Source organism: Schistosoma mansoni (genome assembly GCF_000237925.1).
Source record: "Schistosoma mansoni, WGS project CABG00000000 data, supercontig 0282, strain Puerto Rico, whole genome shotgun sequence".
NCBI classification, from domain to species: domain Eukaryota; kingdom Metazoa; phylum Platyhelminthes; class Trematoda; order Strigeidida; family Schistosomatidae; genus Schistosoma; species Schistosoma mansoni.
In genome coordinates this window covers 28,569-44,617 of record NW_017386142.1, presented here as the reverse complement: position 1 = coordinate 44,617, position 16,049 = coordinate 28,569, and the positions used below count along the sequence as shown (strand labels likewise).

General features: G+C 31.8%; 1 protein-coding gene across 1 annotated transcript in view; it reads right to left on the bottom strand.

Annotated features, from left to right (window-relative positions):
- Smp_194640 (serine/threonine kinase) overlaps positions 1 to 16,049 on the bottom strand; it is a gene marked incomplete at both ends in the record, with an annotated part of 54,170 nt that overhangs the window by 10,045 nt on the left and 28,076 nt on the right. Inside the window, 2 exons of the mRNA XM_018792442.1 lie at positions 8,023 to 8,259; positions 13,111 to 13,238. Coding sequence (XP_018644645.1) covers positions 8,023 to 8,259; positions 13,111 to 13,238 — 365 coding nt within the window. The remainder of the gene's footprint in view (positions 1 to 8,022; positions 8,260 to 13,110; positions 13,239 to 16,049) is intronic.

Below are 16,049 nucleotides of genomic sequence, written 5' to 3'. Positions count from 1 at the left end.
GTTTTCTATTGGTATTCACTTTCATCTTGCTATCCATAGATAACGCCTTGATGGGTGGGAGGTGAGCTTAATAGATTAAATCTCTATTTTACTAACTAACCTTAAAAAATATCTACGTCTTGAATGAATTGTAATCATGTCCACTTTTGCGTTATATAATATGTATATTAATTATTTTGTTATGATGTTTGAGGACGACTCTCCTCAGCAAATAATTGATTTACCTGTTCACCGTAAAGAACTTGAGTTATTTAATAGGTTTTCTTGAGAAATCAGGTAAACTATTTACGTCAATTCAGACTACCGATGACACATCCACACGAACGTACAATCCCGGGATGTAAAAGTACACCTTTATGCATAGATTTACACTACCATACAATATAACACATTTTAAAAAAATCGTAAATCGGAGGTAAGATAGTTCTAAAACATCATCTTCTCTAAATCAATAAAAATGGAGAGCAACCTTTAAGTCCAAAAATAAAAATAACTAGAGGGCAAATGATCTGAAGCCATAAACGGGTCTGTTATCTTATTTTCAACCACTGGTTAAGAAATGAATAGTTAGTTATCTTGTTCCATTCAAAATTTTACAAAGGTTAATAGAATATTGGAAGAATATGTTAAACGATCAAAATAGTAAAATTAAATTTTAATAGCTTGATTATATTCTTTAATAAATAATGCCCATGACTCTACTAAGTGTAGATCCTCTGGACCAAATATTTACCAAGAATATCATGATTATTTTCGGCTCGATTTTAATAAATAATCCGTAGAAATTATGACTTACTCTAAAATATTAAAGGAACATTCTCGTCCCCTGTCTTTGATTATGTGACATCATAAATAGAGATAGCCATTTAATGGTTTATAGTCTCGAATGACTTTTTGTTTCACTTAACTTGATTATAAAATTTTTTTGGAGGGACTATTAATTTATTGTTGAACTAATCAAGTTTTGGATAGAGGTTCATGGATTTTTGGACAAAACCTATTCATCATTATAGCTGATATCAGTTTGTGATGAAAAACCTAACTTTAACTCTCAACCTAAACTTCTAACTTTGAATCCTTCTCGTACCTCTTTGCATTAATTTTCAAGCCTTTTCTGATTTTAGTCAGCGGTTGAATTTTATTAAACCCACTTCACTATCACTCGAAGATCTTCATAAATTATAGTCTCATCAAATGTTCGTAACAATAAGTCGAGTATTTACAGACCAAATAAATGGACAAAGTAGTTGACATTGAGTATTTTAGATCAACACCTAGATATTAACGTATACTAACAAAGGATAATACTCCAAACATATATATTACCATTGATTACTGACTGATACACTCTTTCAGTTATTACTATTGATAGTAGTATTACAACAACAAAATTGTAATGAACTAGAACTCAGTGGTCTATAGGTTAAGGGCTCTGGCGCGAGAATGGTAGGTCCTGGGTTCGAATCTCGCGAGTGCTGGATCGTGGGTGCGCACTGCTGAGGAGTCCCATAATAGGACGAAACGGCCGTCCAGTGCTTCCAGGTTTTCGATGGTGGTCTAGCTTCAATTGACTCATGATTTCAACTTTGAAATATACTGAAATCTCCACAAATTCCCTTCTGAGAATATATATTTATTTATTCAAACTATACTCTGGGTAAGAATTGATGATATGTACTATTAACTGTTCATTGAAAATATTTATTTATATATTGAACTTTAAGGGAATTCATGATTTTTGTCCTTTTCACTCAACTTCAGACTACTAAAACAATATACAAGATTCTATAAAATTAAAAAGAAAAATCTATTTCACACCGGGAATAAGTATTGTTATTTTCTTCAAAAGTTCATCTTTTTAACAAAATCCACATGACCTATCATTATAAAACATAATTTAAATTTTGTACCAGTTCAATTGGTATTTTAAATCTACCAAGGGGAAAAAAGTCACTTTTTTGTCATAAAGTTACTGAACACACCCAACTCAAATAAGTATGTAAACCTTTCTATTGATTCCAAACTAATTTATATGGTTTTGGACAGAAATATGACGAATTGATAGAAATATTCGGATTAATGATTGTGTTAAATTGAGAGCAACAAGGTAAACACTTGGTTAACAAAATATATATACTGGAAGAAATCAACCGATCATTTTATACCTATGAAGTATTTCTATATTTCATAATAAATAAAATATTTGCCTAACTTTAGCAAAATATAAATTTGTTTTAATTAGAGATAAAAACATCATTGCTGAACACAGTATGACCATTTGAATGACAGTTTGTTACTTCGTAACGAAAAACGTTTACCAGCTATAATCTAAGTATTTGTATAAGGACTAGTAATACTACCCAAGAGCTAAGATTGAATTTGATCAGCAGAGTTGAAATCTGTGATCAACATGTTGAAAACTTAATGGTTTAAACATTTAGCTACTTATTTTCACATAAGTATTTCTTAATGCGATTGCATTATATCATTCATTATACTAAGCAAAATATATATTACAGTATTAACTAACATGTAATAGGCTTACAAAGACCAATACTAACACACACTACATTTTACAAATGAATTAAAATCCATATTGGTACAAATAATAATTGTCAACAATACATAATAACTAGTTTTGTTTAGTAATCTTGAAGCTAATGTCATCACTACTAATAGAAAAAGGTAGATAAATCAATTCCAAAGAGACATCAACAACAGCGTCTGGTAAAAAAAAGCTAATTACAAGTAAAATAATAGTATATTCAACCAGCCTACAGCTTAAAAGGTGATGACCAATCAAAATATATTTTTGGGTTACATAACAATGTTTAAATGAATGTATAAATGACCTACACCTTTAGACCGATCATAAATACACGTAGACTAGTAAACTTGTGTTAATCAATTTTCTGACGAATAAGAAAAAAACAGTTAGATGCTGGAATGGAATTAAATGCCAGATAAATATATTCAGCAGTAGTAGTAGTAACGAAGTTGGGGGAATAGAATGTGCATCGCCCGCTCGTTTATAATGATAAATGATTAGAGACTGATTTGAAAAACGGGATGAAATAAATAAACGAGAATTTATCCTTAAGTCTTTTTCTATGTTTTATAAATAACTACGAAAAAAAAGCCAATCATTGAAATATATATTTTGACAAAAGAGTAATTATGAATTGAAGATTCAAAAGGCATCGAAGAAACAAACAAGCCGGAGCTAGAAAATTAATAAAATTACCTAGTAAAAAAAACAACTTTCCTAAGAGTGAGAAATTTACGAAAGTTTATGGTAATAAGACGATGCACTCCATAAATTAAATTCTATTCAAAAAATGAACTAATCAAAATTCATTTTGACATTTATCGTAAAGTGAACAGTTAACTGGGAAGATTACTTTTCAGTCAGATCAACAGCATACATTAAGTTTCTTTGTTTTTAAAGAGAAAAAAAGCGGTAAACCCAGAATTTATTTGGGTAAATTAACAAGAAATAGGAATTTAAGGTCGGCTCTCTGTTATATCACAAACTGGAATCAACTGAAGAACTGTTAAAAACAAACAAGCTCTACTAACGTATTCAAAATACAAGTTCAGTGAAGAAATAGTATCTTTCAATTAATTTCACGTCGTGAGTCTAAACTATTACTTAGGTTTTCATATAGTGGGTTAAATCAATATCAAATAAACTGTGGTGGGTCAATTGATCTTAATATTTTCACTAAAGATCGAAGTCACTGAGTAACTCAACAGATGCAAAGTTAGGATATCATGATTTAGAACAATATAAAGATGCATAATCAAGATTCCGCCACCGTTTAAAACCAATGAGCTGTAATATATGAAGTTAAACAAGAAGGAGGAGACTTCATCAGAAATGCTTAAATTCTAAATATACCGTACAATATTTGGGTTTATCACTTATTAAGGTGTAGTTCATTATATGGAATCTGTTATGAGACTTGTAAGAATTACCACTTGTTGTCAGGAAAACTTTTAACTGAAACCCAGTAACAGATTACGATGAGTTCTCAGTCTGTATCGTTACAATCAAGATAATATTGCGTAAATAAACTAAAGAGCTAACAATTTATAAATTGCAATCTTTCGAAGATCGGTTATCAGCCTATAATTAATCAACTATCCTAGATTTTATTTTGTAGAAAATTGTTTATGCGAAGAACCACTTTACTTTCAATGTATTGTTTTGCTTCGGAGTGCAAAGTATTATGCTATTGGTTGTCTTAATGAATTTGAATAAAGCCAAAACAACAACTGAGTCAGAATAACATGAATTCATTACATTTCGTGGTTTCTCATCAGCTGTTTACAACCATACATGTATTGAAATGTAACTAAGGTATGATATATATAAATATATATATATATATATATATATATATATATATATATATATAAAGGTGTGAGGTCGTTTGGAGATTGTGATGCGAAATATGTTTAAGTTAGTGGTCGAAAATAGTTCACAATTTAATACTTGATGGTGCATATGTTAACCTTAGAGATATCTATGATATCAAAGCTAAAAGATTTGAACACACCTTATTCAGAAACACTTTCAATACTACATTTGATAAGAAAAAAACATGAAAAAACATTCAACTGCTTTCATCAATCAATGATATAATAAATAAACAGTAAAAATGAAAATAACAAGAGAGAGCGAAAGCAGATGATGGTGGTTCCTGGTTTACATTGATTTTTCAGTTGATTATACTTTGTATTGAAGAATTCATTTGACGTACAAGAAATTTGCATAGAACTATCAAACTAAATAATTAACTTGATAATTATTTAAATAAATATTTCTCAACGTTTTATTCAGTAGGTAGCCGGGATGAGTGCACCAGGTGAGAAGTAAAATGTTCAAGTCAAGGATGACAATATATAAATGTCACTTAATTTCATTAGCTGAATGATGCAATAAAATAAGTTCAAATAGACGGGCATATTGACTGAATAGCACCATGCATGTTTAAAACCTAATGGTCTTAAGGTCGACGCTATATACAACCGTTGATGCGCACTGCTGAGAAGTATCAATAGTAGCCTAGGGCTTCCTAACTTCCAATGATACTAGCGACTCATGTCATTCCGTAATTAGAATTAACTTCGGGTTATACAGAATTCTCGTAAAACTGCCCAAATGAATTTCAATATATATGTGAAACAGAATCAATAAACAGTAGAGCATTATGAAACAAGACGATAGTCACATACTACTAAGTCATTTAGTTGTATGTAAATACAATTTCTTAGTAATGAAAACAAACATTTACATTCTACAACGCAGTTATACATTATTAGGAAAAGTAGCAAGGAAATAATCGAAGTCCAGTAGACCATATATATATGACTGATATGTTTAAGCAAACTTTTTTCTCACAGTAGAACATACAAAATAATAAGCAAGACACATAGGCAAGCCTACGCATAAGAAAAAAAACTGTTAAGCCATTTTTTGAAAACTTTTTTTCGCTCAGTATTTATCTTCATATGAACTGTATTTTAATGTTTATTTATAATTAGAGCAGACCTTTCAACATGCACACTCATATACAAAGCGATTGATGCAGAACGAAAAAAGTTGTATTGAATAATTTATGAGTTGACTTCGACACTGAAATACGAAACAACAAACAAAATGCAGATCAGTGTCTAGTTCATTTATAGTTATATTCAGTGCGAAGAATTCACACATAACTAACTTACTTGTTTACTTACTAAAAAACTGACTAACCGATTACTTAGTGAATTAGTAATGATAAAAATAAAAATACACTGAAATGAAAGAAATATTTAATAAAACCATTTCAAGAAATGAATGGTACAGTTAACAGTGACAAACGTAAACAATAACGAGAACATGGTCAACTACACTATGGTATGATAACGTTTTTTTAATATAAAAATCTATAGAATGGACGAGAGTTGCACATATATTAATAGTTAAGAAAAAAAAATGAATTAAAAAGAGTAAAGTAAAGAAAACGGCTATTTAGTGAAAGAAAGTAATTGATAGATACAAGGATGTAACGAATACTAAGACTTGCAGCGTGATGTTGTCCGCTCTTTAGTGTATAAAACGTACGTCTTATCCAACCCTTTAAAGCATAAAAATGGATAACATGATAAATAAACTGAACAACCGTAACTAATTGCACGATTTTGTGCAATCCGATAGTAAATAAATAGGTGACCTGTGTACGAAGCATAATTCATTCGTATAAACTAATAAGTAGCACTATTTTGAACCATTTAAGTACCAAATATGTACTAATTACATTCTGGAATATAATCAGTTATCAGTAAGAATATGTGAACTCAACAGTTCAGTTAGCTAGTTGTATCCAATGTAGAGCCTGACACATATATGAATCACTTCATGTCTCCATATTACATTAGCACAGCGAGATTCGGTTATTTCGAGACAAATTCCAGAGTAGTAGAAGAAGTAACCACATCACTGATAGTAGAAGGACAAGGACGGAATGCAGCATCGTAAAGCGCATTATAACAGGTTAGTAAAGGTTAAAGTAGCTCCAGAAGAAAGTACAAACTTTAGGGAGAAAACATTTGTGAACAGTGACTGCAGTGGACCTAGTAGATGATCCACTACATACAATGAATAAAATCGAAGAATTAAGCATGAATTAATTTACCATAAAGTAAAACTCTCACTAAGATAGTATTGAAAAAGCAACTTAGTTATTAATTTCAATATTGGTATAGAATTTATTTATTAGTGGTTCATATTTTACATTATTTTTTAAGAAAATATTGAGACCTAATATAGTAGACCATCGAAATAACCATGCCGTTTCATTCAACATAAACTAAAATTATACGATAATCAAGTAGAGTGTCATTAAATTCTTTTGACAATAAAAAGCCACTAAACATCCAGCATACCTTAAAATTGTTCCTGTAGAGATTGAATCAAGCAGTAAAAGTTAATGCGTTCACAGCTTTACAAGCAGAAAGTTTAATCAATCATTTTACATTTAAAAAATTTGAATAAGCAATATAGCTGGGTTTTTAAAAAACTTAAAATAAATTAGATGGAGGTGACTATTTTAACATATTTCAAGAATTATTTTTCTGAACTGTTCACGTATTCATATATCCTCCGTGATAACTAAGCTAAGAATTTCGAATTTATATTGCATATTGCCCTAGATAAACAAAACCATACTCGTCATTTCTTAGTAAAACAAAAAAATTGGTACCACACTTTAAAAAGAAAAAATCTGACAAATCTGAATAAAACATTACTCTTATGTTACGGTTAACAATAAATAAATTTAATTGTTACATCTAAATGATCTACAAAATTCTGACTTTTCAATAGTTATGCTTAGTCATAAAGTGTCATCTTCATTTGTATCTACCACAGATAGATTCCAATTGAGATAACAGTGAAAACCAGGGAGCATAACTCAGGTGTGTCGTCCTAGTATAGAACTACTACCTTACATTAAGTATCTGCAACCCCAGAAAGGGTCGATCTAAGGACTGTTAGCTCTCACAGTGAGCCTTTAATTTTCATACCAGCGAGTTGGCATCTAATGGTTTACAATTCAAATTCTAGTCAATTCCAACTAGTTTTGGATAGTCAAAAATGAAAATCAGAACAAATGAATGAATACATAAACACATTTGAAGAACCTAACGCAAAATTGACCAACATGAAAATGGAAATTTCATGCTTTGCCTTAAATACATCACTAGTTAGCATTTAACTACACAATCTGCCATGTATCCTTAACGTGAATTAAATGAACACACGAAAAATGAACATACAAAACATTGAAATGCAAGAATAAAAGGTTGGGCATTATTGAAACAAAATAACACATTCGTAGTAAAAACATAAGAGAAAACTATTTTTTTAACTAATGATGAGGTAAATGAGAAAGTTAAATAAAATACATACATGAATAAAGAAAACAAACATAACAATAAATTCTAGAAAATTTCCCTACAAAACATGTCACTCACTTTTAGATTTTTTCCATCAAATGGCAATGTACCACTAACTAATGTATATAGAATTACACCTAATGACCAAACATCAACTTCAGGACCTTCATATTTACGTCCTAAAAACAATTCCGGTGCAGCATAGGGTGGACTACCACAAAATGTATCCAATTTTTGTGAATTAGAAAAATAATTTGAAAATCCAAAATCTGCTATTTTTATATTCAATTCAGCATCAAGTAATAAATTTTCAGCCTTTAAAGAACAAAAATGAAAAAAAAGAGTAATCCAAAAATATTAACAAATTAAAGCATATATGTATTTGTGAGTTACTTACTTATGTCTGTTACCACTCTAGAAGGAGCATAGGTTGCCCACCAGCATTCTCCATCGAACTCTATCCTGGACAACAATTTCCAGTTGTTGCCAGTTTCTATTCATATCTACTTCCAATTCTCGAAACAATGTGCACTTTGGTCTCTTTATTTCCTTTTCTCTTCAGGATCCCAAGTTGGCGCTTGTCCTATCCACTTCTGTTTTTTCCTTATTTCTTCCTCAGATGGTTTGTTCTCTTCAGCATTTGGTTGTTGCTGATAGTATCCGGTTAATGGACATTGAGTATCTTGCGTAAACAATTGTTCATAGGTATTAGCACCTTTTTGATGATGGTTGTAGTAGTTCTCCAAGTTTCAGGTCTGCACAATAGAACTTGATGTTCGTATTGAAAATTGTGACTGTGATGTTGGCTGAAAATTATTTTGAGTTCCATATGTTATTCCACTGTAGGAATAATGTCCTTATTTTGCCAATTCTTGCCTTTTTATAGACATCAGATCCATCTTTTTCATCGATGTGTCTGTCCAGGTAGATGAAGATTCCCACATCATCCAGAGCCTCTCCATAAAGTGTGATTGGGTCGGTGCTCGATTTTGTATTCGGGGATTTTTTGCTTTCATTTGTGTATGTTGAGGCCAACTCTTACAGAAACAGCTGCTACACTGGTTGTCTTGACCTGCATTTATTATTGTGTCTACTACAAAGAATATCGTATTTTCTACATTTGAAATGAATATTAATAAATGACGTATTTTATGCAGATTTGTATTATTTAAAATTGATGAACCTACATGTCATCAGCTTACATAACAAGCTTGATACGTATAAACCACTGAAATTTAGACGTAATCGTTAACAGTGAAATTTGAAACGGTATAGGTTATGAGAATAATAAGAAATAAAGCAAACTATAGTGCAACAAAGAATAGATGACTTTATTTGGAAACAAAGTATGTAAATGTTATACTAGTTAGAATGTATGCTTTCAGATGCCATCAAGACAGAATAATTTTTTAACTGAGTGTAACAAAATTACATACTTACTTACTTACGCCTGTTACCCCACGTAAAGGAGCATAGGCCGCACATCAGCATTCTCCATCCAACCCTGTCCTGGGTAATCCTTTCCAGTTAACATTCATCCATTTCATATCTGCTTCTACTTCCGATGTAATGTGTTCTTTGGCTTTCCACTTTTCCGCTTCCCTTCAGGATTTCAAGTTAGGGCTTCCCTCGTGATGCAGTATACGTCTGTTCCTAATTTCCTCTTCAGGTGGAAGATGGTTAGTCCTATATGTTCTTCAATTGTAGGGTTGAGGTCTTGCTTTGCATATCCTCACCTTGACATCTGCACCAGATCCTCCTTGTTCATCAATGATGCTTCCCAGATACTTGAAAACTTTCAACGCTTCCAGAGTTTCTCCATCAAGTATGATTGCGTTAATGTTTGACGTGCTCTAAGAATCTTGCTTTTTCCTTTGTGTATGTTGAGGCCTATTGATGCAGAGGCTGCTGCTACATTTGTTGGTGTGTATGGGAAAGGAGGGCTAGGTAATTAGACAAGTATAAATCGTCTAATCGATTCCGAGATGTCCATTGTATTCCGTGCTCCCCCTCACATGTCGAGATCTCCATAATCCAGTCGACGACCAGAAGAAGCGGAAAGAGGGTGAGTAAACAGCTATCCTCCATGCACGACCCTGCATTGTAGTCCGTCGTATGAGTTCTGGATAATGTTGATAATCTTCTCAGGAACTCCATTGTGTCGAAGAAGTTTCCATAATGTTCTCCGATTCACACTGTCAGGTGCCTTCTCATAATCAAGGAAGTTGATGTATGATAACAAGTTCCATTCGGTTGATTGCTCAACAATCATTTTTATGTCACGATTTGGTCTGAACACGACCGATCCTTACGGAGTTCGGTCCGTTGATCTCGAAGTTGGACGTTTACTAATTCTTTCATCCGGTTCAGCAACACTATAGAAGACGTACATCAGTTTGAGTTGCCATACTACATTAACATTGAGACGAAGTTGTCGATTCAAATCCCATAGTGGTAGAAGTAGTAAGAGTATAAGCATTATGTGAAAGATTAGGGTTTGAAGATGTTATTGAAATAGTATAATACAGTGAAATAAATTTGGAAAGAGAAAAAAGATAGAGACATGAAGAATTCAGAAGATTAGAATTTGGCAGAACATAAAGAGTGGATGTACCTTCACCATTACAAACGATTTTGAGCCATGTCATTCAAGGTCTCTAACCATCGATTGCTATCATCTCGCAGATCCCAACCAGGTAGTCTACACCTACCAACATGGCTCAGTCCAATTGTCAGTGACTTCATGGATTTGTACCACGTTTTGGTCTGGCCGCTCCTAGCTTTCTTCCAACCTACTCCTACACCATAAAACATTGCACGTCGGGGCAGTTGGTGGTTGGGCATACGTAACACATGTCCCAGCTATCTTAACTGATGAAGTCTCATTACCTCTTCAATCGATTTGCCATCCTTATATGGTACTCGTTTCCTAACAACTGCATTACTCACTCGGTGGTCCCAAGATATACGAGCAATGCTTCGAAGACACCTATGATCAAATACTAGTAGCCTACGAATATCCTTTACTCTTACCGGCCATGTTTCACTGTCATAAAGTAGGACGGAACGAACTGCTGCACAGTAAACCCGTTCTTTGGTTGGTAGACGGATATCTCGCCTATGTTATAAATGACGCAAGTCGGCGAAAGCTAGACGAGCCTTCTGTATCCGTGCTGAGATTTTGTCTTACGTTAACGAATTGGGAAGAGTAAAGGTAACAAAAATATAGACTTTGGACTCAAGATTTTACGATGAATGTGACTACCTGGTTTATTTCTTCAAAAATTCTCTTGACTTTCAAAAACAGTCAGTTTAATACGCAAACAGTGAGCACTGTATTAAATAATCGTTAACATTTCCTGGTATTAAATTGCTTTTCATTTAAGATTATATCAACTTGTATTGAAAACATTACTTTCAGAGTATACAAACATTTTACAAGACCACGTAAATAAATACATAGGCTGAAGAATGTAAACAGTTTTATTCAGACATTTGACTATTTTCATTATCAATCCAAAATTGTTTCATCAGTTGACAGACAAGGTGTTTATTATTGTTATTATATACCCCTTCATATCACTTAGGTTACGTAACAACATCTTCATTCTCCACCTCATCATAATATTTATTATCAGATGATGATTATAAAAAACGCCACAGGACAGACGTTAGTTAAGACTAACACGATATGTATGAAAAAAAAGATTATTCTAATTTTGTATTCAAATGAATCGATTTATAACAGAAATAGGGAAATGGTGTACCAACAAACATAATGTGAATTATTTTGAATTTAATTACACCGTTTGTTGAATGAATTTCAAAATGATTATATAATATGAAGTACATTTATATACTGTATTCGTTTGTGCACAACTTTTATGAAATGCCAAATCACAGGGCAACAAACAGGAAATATAAAAAACAGATACAAAGTGTGTATACACAAAGAAGCATTAAACAAAGTTAAAACTAAAGAGATATTCAGCATTTACAATAGAGTATAGATAGTATAATTGATAAGTCACTAATTCATTTGCCACTGAGCAAACTTTACAGATTTTCACTGGGAAATCAGTAAATCCACTCAAACTCTGGTCAATTAAAATTAGAATGATCACTATCTAGGTAGGTGTTTGTAGAAACTTGTTCAACTTAATGAATATTACCAAGAATTGATGAATAATGGATATACAATAGAACTAAACGTTATAAGTAAATTTCGAAATAGGATGGAACATTCATCATCAAACCTAATATCATAATATCTTTTTTTAGTTCTTAAATAATGCCTGACGTATAGAGACGTGTCTATTTGGTTGAGATTTTCAATTGAGTGCATATTAATAATTCAGTCAATTAGAAATTTACACTGTAACAGATTGGTGATAGAGTGATATTCATACTGTCTATTCAAAACATAAGTTTATTACCATATTATACACAACAATAAAAATTAGCATATCAGTTTCCAAAAACAAACAAAACAAATTCACTCATTAACATCAGCTTAATAATAAAATGTGTTGAAAAATGAGGGACTTTCGATTTTTTTGTTTTTAATCATCATCACCGCATACAGTAACTTTACGACCTGTCAACTGAATTCCTTTCCAATAGATAACTTACATGTAAATACATACTTTTAAAAAAATATGATATGTTAGCCAACTCAAATTATTTAAATCTTTAACTCAACGACGATATGCATAAAATTTGGGAATCATAGAAGACAACCTAAAAATTATATTAATTTGTTATTACATGAATCGTCCGGTTTTATCATTGATTTTTAAAATAGACTAGTTCAATAATCTGGTTAGTTATCATAAATAACGAAAAAAATTTCGTTAGTATACTGAGGAGTTGAATTGAAAAGTGTAATGTATTTACCTAATACAGTACAAACACTGTGGTCACACATAAACTTGTCAAGGCATACTTAGATATGAAAACAAACAAAGGTCAAATAAACGAAATGCTCATAAGGTGGAAAAAGGAATGATTGGAAACAAGAAAGATAAAGAGAGACGACCTAATGAGAAAGGTATAAGAAGTTGTCTTGCCTAAATACCTTACACTGTCAAAATTTAAAAATAAAAATAATAACAGACTAGTTGTTTTGAATAAAATTAATAACCACATTATTGAACAACAACTTACTTTCAAGTCTCGATGAACAATCATTTTTTGATGACAATATTGTACAGCGGAAACAATTTGACGAAATTTACATCGTGCATCTTTTTCATTCATTTTACCATGTGAAACAAGATAATCAAATACTTCACCTAAACGAAAACAACAGACAAGAAAAAAAACGAAACTTTCAATCGAAATTACGAAGAAAGACAACAATGATACGCAAAAATAGGACACTCGCGAAACAAGCATTAAACAAGTGCGTTTAAAAAATTGACTATTATTTATAACCAATGACCAGAATTTAAAGCGTAAGTCAACAATAAAATTATTAGCAACATAAATTCATAGGAATATCAGTTTATTTGTAACGTGGACAGAATCATTTCAATACAAAAAAAGCAATAAGTTACAGCCAAATACGACAACATGAAAAGCAACCGGATGATATCAACACTAAATAAAAGAGAATTGTGATGAAATTTTCCTTTGAATGTAGAGAAAATCAACAAAACAATTGATGAGTAAAAAAGAAAGAGATTTACAGGTCAACTTAACATGATAAAAGATATATTCATAAACTTCGGAAATAAACTGTTTAACCACTGTCAACGCACAAAAACTACTGTTTATTAGACTAATGGAGAGGTAGTTTAGTGGTTAAATCATTCAGTTTTAAACAAGTAAGTCCTAATTTCTAATTAATCACCCTTAAATACCATTTGAGCAACCAAACGGTAACGGTAACAATCATTCAATCAGTCATGCGCTTGAATTTGATGAATTTTTGTATTGGCTTGTTTGCTCAATTCAGTAATTTGCTTCCATTTTCATAAACAGAATTGTTTCGCACCTCTATGTTCCGACAATAAGCTTTCTTAAAATGACAGTGTTAAGAAAAGCTCAGGTTATTTAGCTTTTGTTAATAAAGGATAGTTTTAGCTGGTAAGAATAATCGCGATAACATTTTTCTAATTCCTCAGTGAACTTAAATAATATTCGATTGGTTAATGTTACTTTGTTACATAGAGTTATTTAATTCCAATTTTAATATGTAAACTGCGTTAAATATTAGGCTTCTCTTGGACTCTTCATTTGTTCCTGGTCTCCATTGTGGAGATAAAGAGTTGTGTGTCAGTGGCCATGCTATCGAGTTAGCATTAGTTCCAGTTAGTATTACAAGAACCTTATTAGTTCGCAATTACGAATTGCTGCGGGCTTAAATCACAAATCCTAAACATAATACACCTCCAATACAAACCATATTTATTTCACACATATATGAAAGAGATCCAAGAAACATCTGATTAAACCTCAACTAATAACTCAATTTCACATTTTATTTGTTATTTTTATTTCGAAACACTCAAATAAGGTTGGACATACAGTCATGTTGATTCATACAATTTGACAATTGACTACAACAAATAATAGCAGGTAATTAGCTCTTCTTTAGAGTCCTGTTTTTAAGACTAGTTCTTTATTTATCCATGTGTGTTTTCAACAAGAACTATAATCAACCTTATTGGAATTTCAATTATTATTTATTGAAATATATTAACAATCAATTATCTTTGATTATAAATTTACAATAATGTTAGCTTTTAATTTTATGCCTGACAAGTCAACTGGAAATTTAAACATACAATTTTTTTTATCACCATTTCAACTTTTGAAACTCCCGAAATAAACAATGTTTCATTTAAGCAGAGATGGATAGCGGCTTGTGAATTAAGGTATATCGAGGCAATACGCACAGTATGCAGATATGCCAATTAGAGACTGACCAGTTGCAGTCCTAACACATCGATGGGAAGATTCAAACAAACTATACTAAATGAATTTAATGTTTCATTTATTTTGAATAATTAACATATTCTATTATCCCAACTCCATATTATATTTCTTTTCATATTAAGACAGTGTAACAGGTGAATCGATAAACAATTATTTATTTGTATTTATAGAAACACATATATACATCGAGTTTGTCTTATAAAAAAGCTTTCTCAAACACACAATAACTTGTAAAATGACTAAGAGTCAACAATAGGAGGATGTCCTATGAGCAGTTATCAAAGTTCTCTTATTTCATATCATTAATTGTGTGATTTTAGCTATATTCCCAAACCGACTCATAAATTCATCGTCAGTGTCAATTCCTTTGAGTTCTCAAATGAGGAACTAATCTAGCGAACACTCGCGAAATATTCCGTGACAGCAGGGAGACAATAAGAGTACAGGGACTACCCATATACTCTTGTAACTGAAATATCAACCGGCTACCTTATTCAAAACAATAATTTCGCGTTGAATTAATTTTAAATTTGGCAAATACTATAAAGTAGCATGAATTAATTTGAATTTTATTAATAAAAAAGCCTTGTTTACGCAGTTCATAGTGAAAATGTCACTGTCTAGATAGTAAAGCGAATTCCAAATTTAAACATATTCGAACCGATCAGTGACAAAGCACCCCTTATTCACATCCTTCGAATAGTCTGAAAGGAATGATTTATGAGAGAAAGTGTAGAAAGAAGACGATAAAGCAACTTATAGGCGTCGATAAATATGTTTCAAACCAACAACATGAAGAAATTGTTCTGATACTGCATTTAGTTTATCAGTATTTGATGAATGAATGAAGCATTTCAGCTCCGTAAAAGGGTTATATTTTGATACTTTTGCAGTCTTTCGAATTTCGAAGCTTTCACGATACGCAGATTGATAATTAATGAAGAGCCTCGAAAACGGCAACTCAAAAAAATATTCAAATAGTTTCTGTACAAGGAACAGATGTGGACAACAGATAATAAAACTAGTTATAAGAAGCAGGAACCGCGATAAATACAACAAAACATTCCTGTCACTAATGTTTCTTGACTACATTACGCCTGTTACCCCTCGTAGAGGAGTATAGGCTGCCCATCAGCATTCTCCACCCAACCCTGTGCTGGACG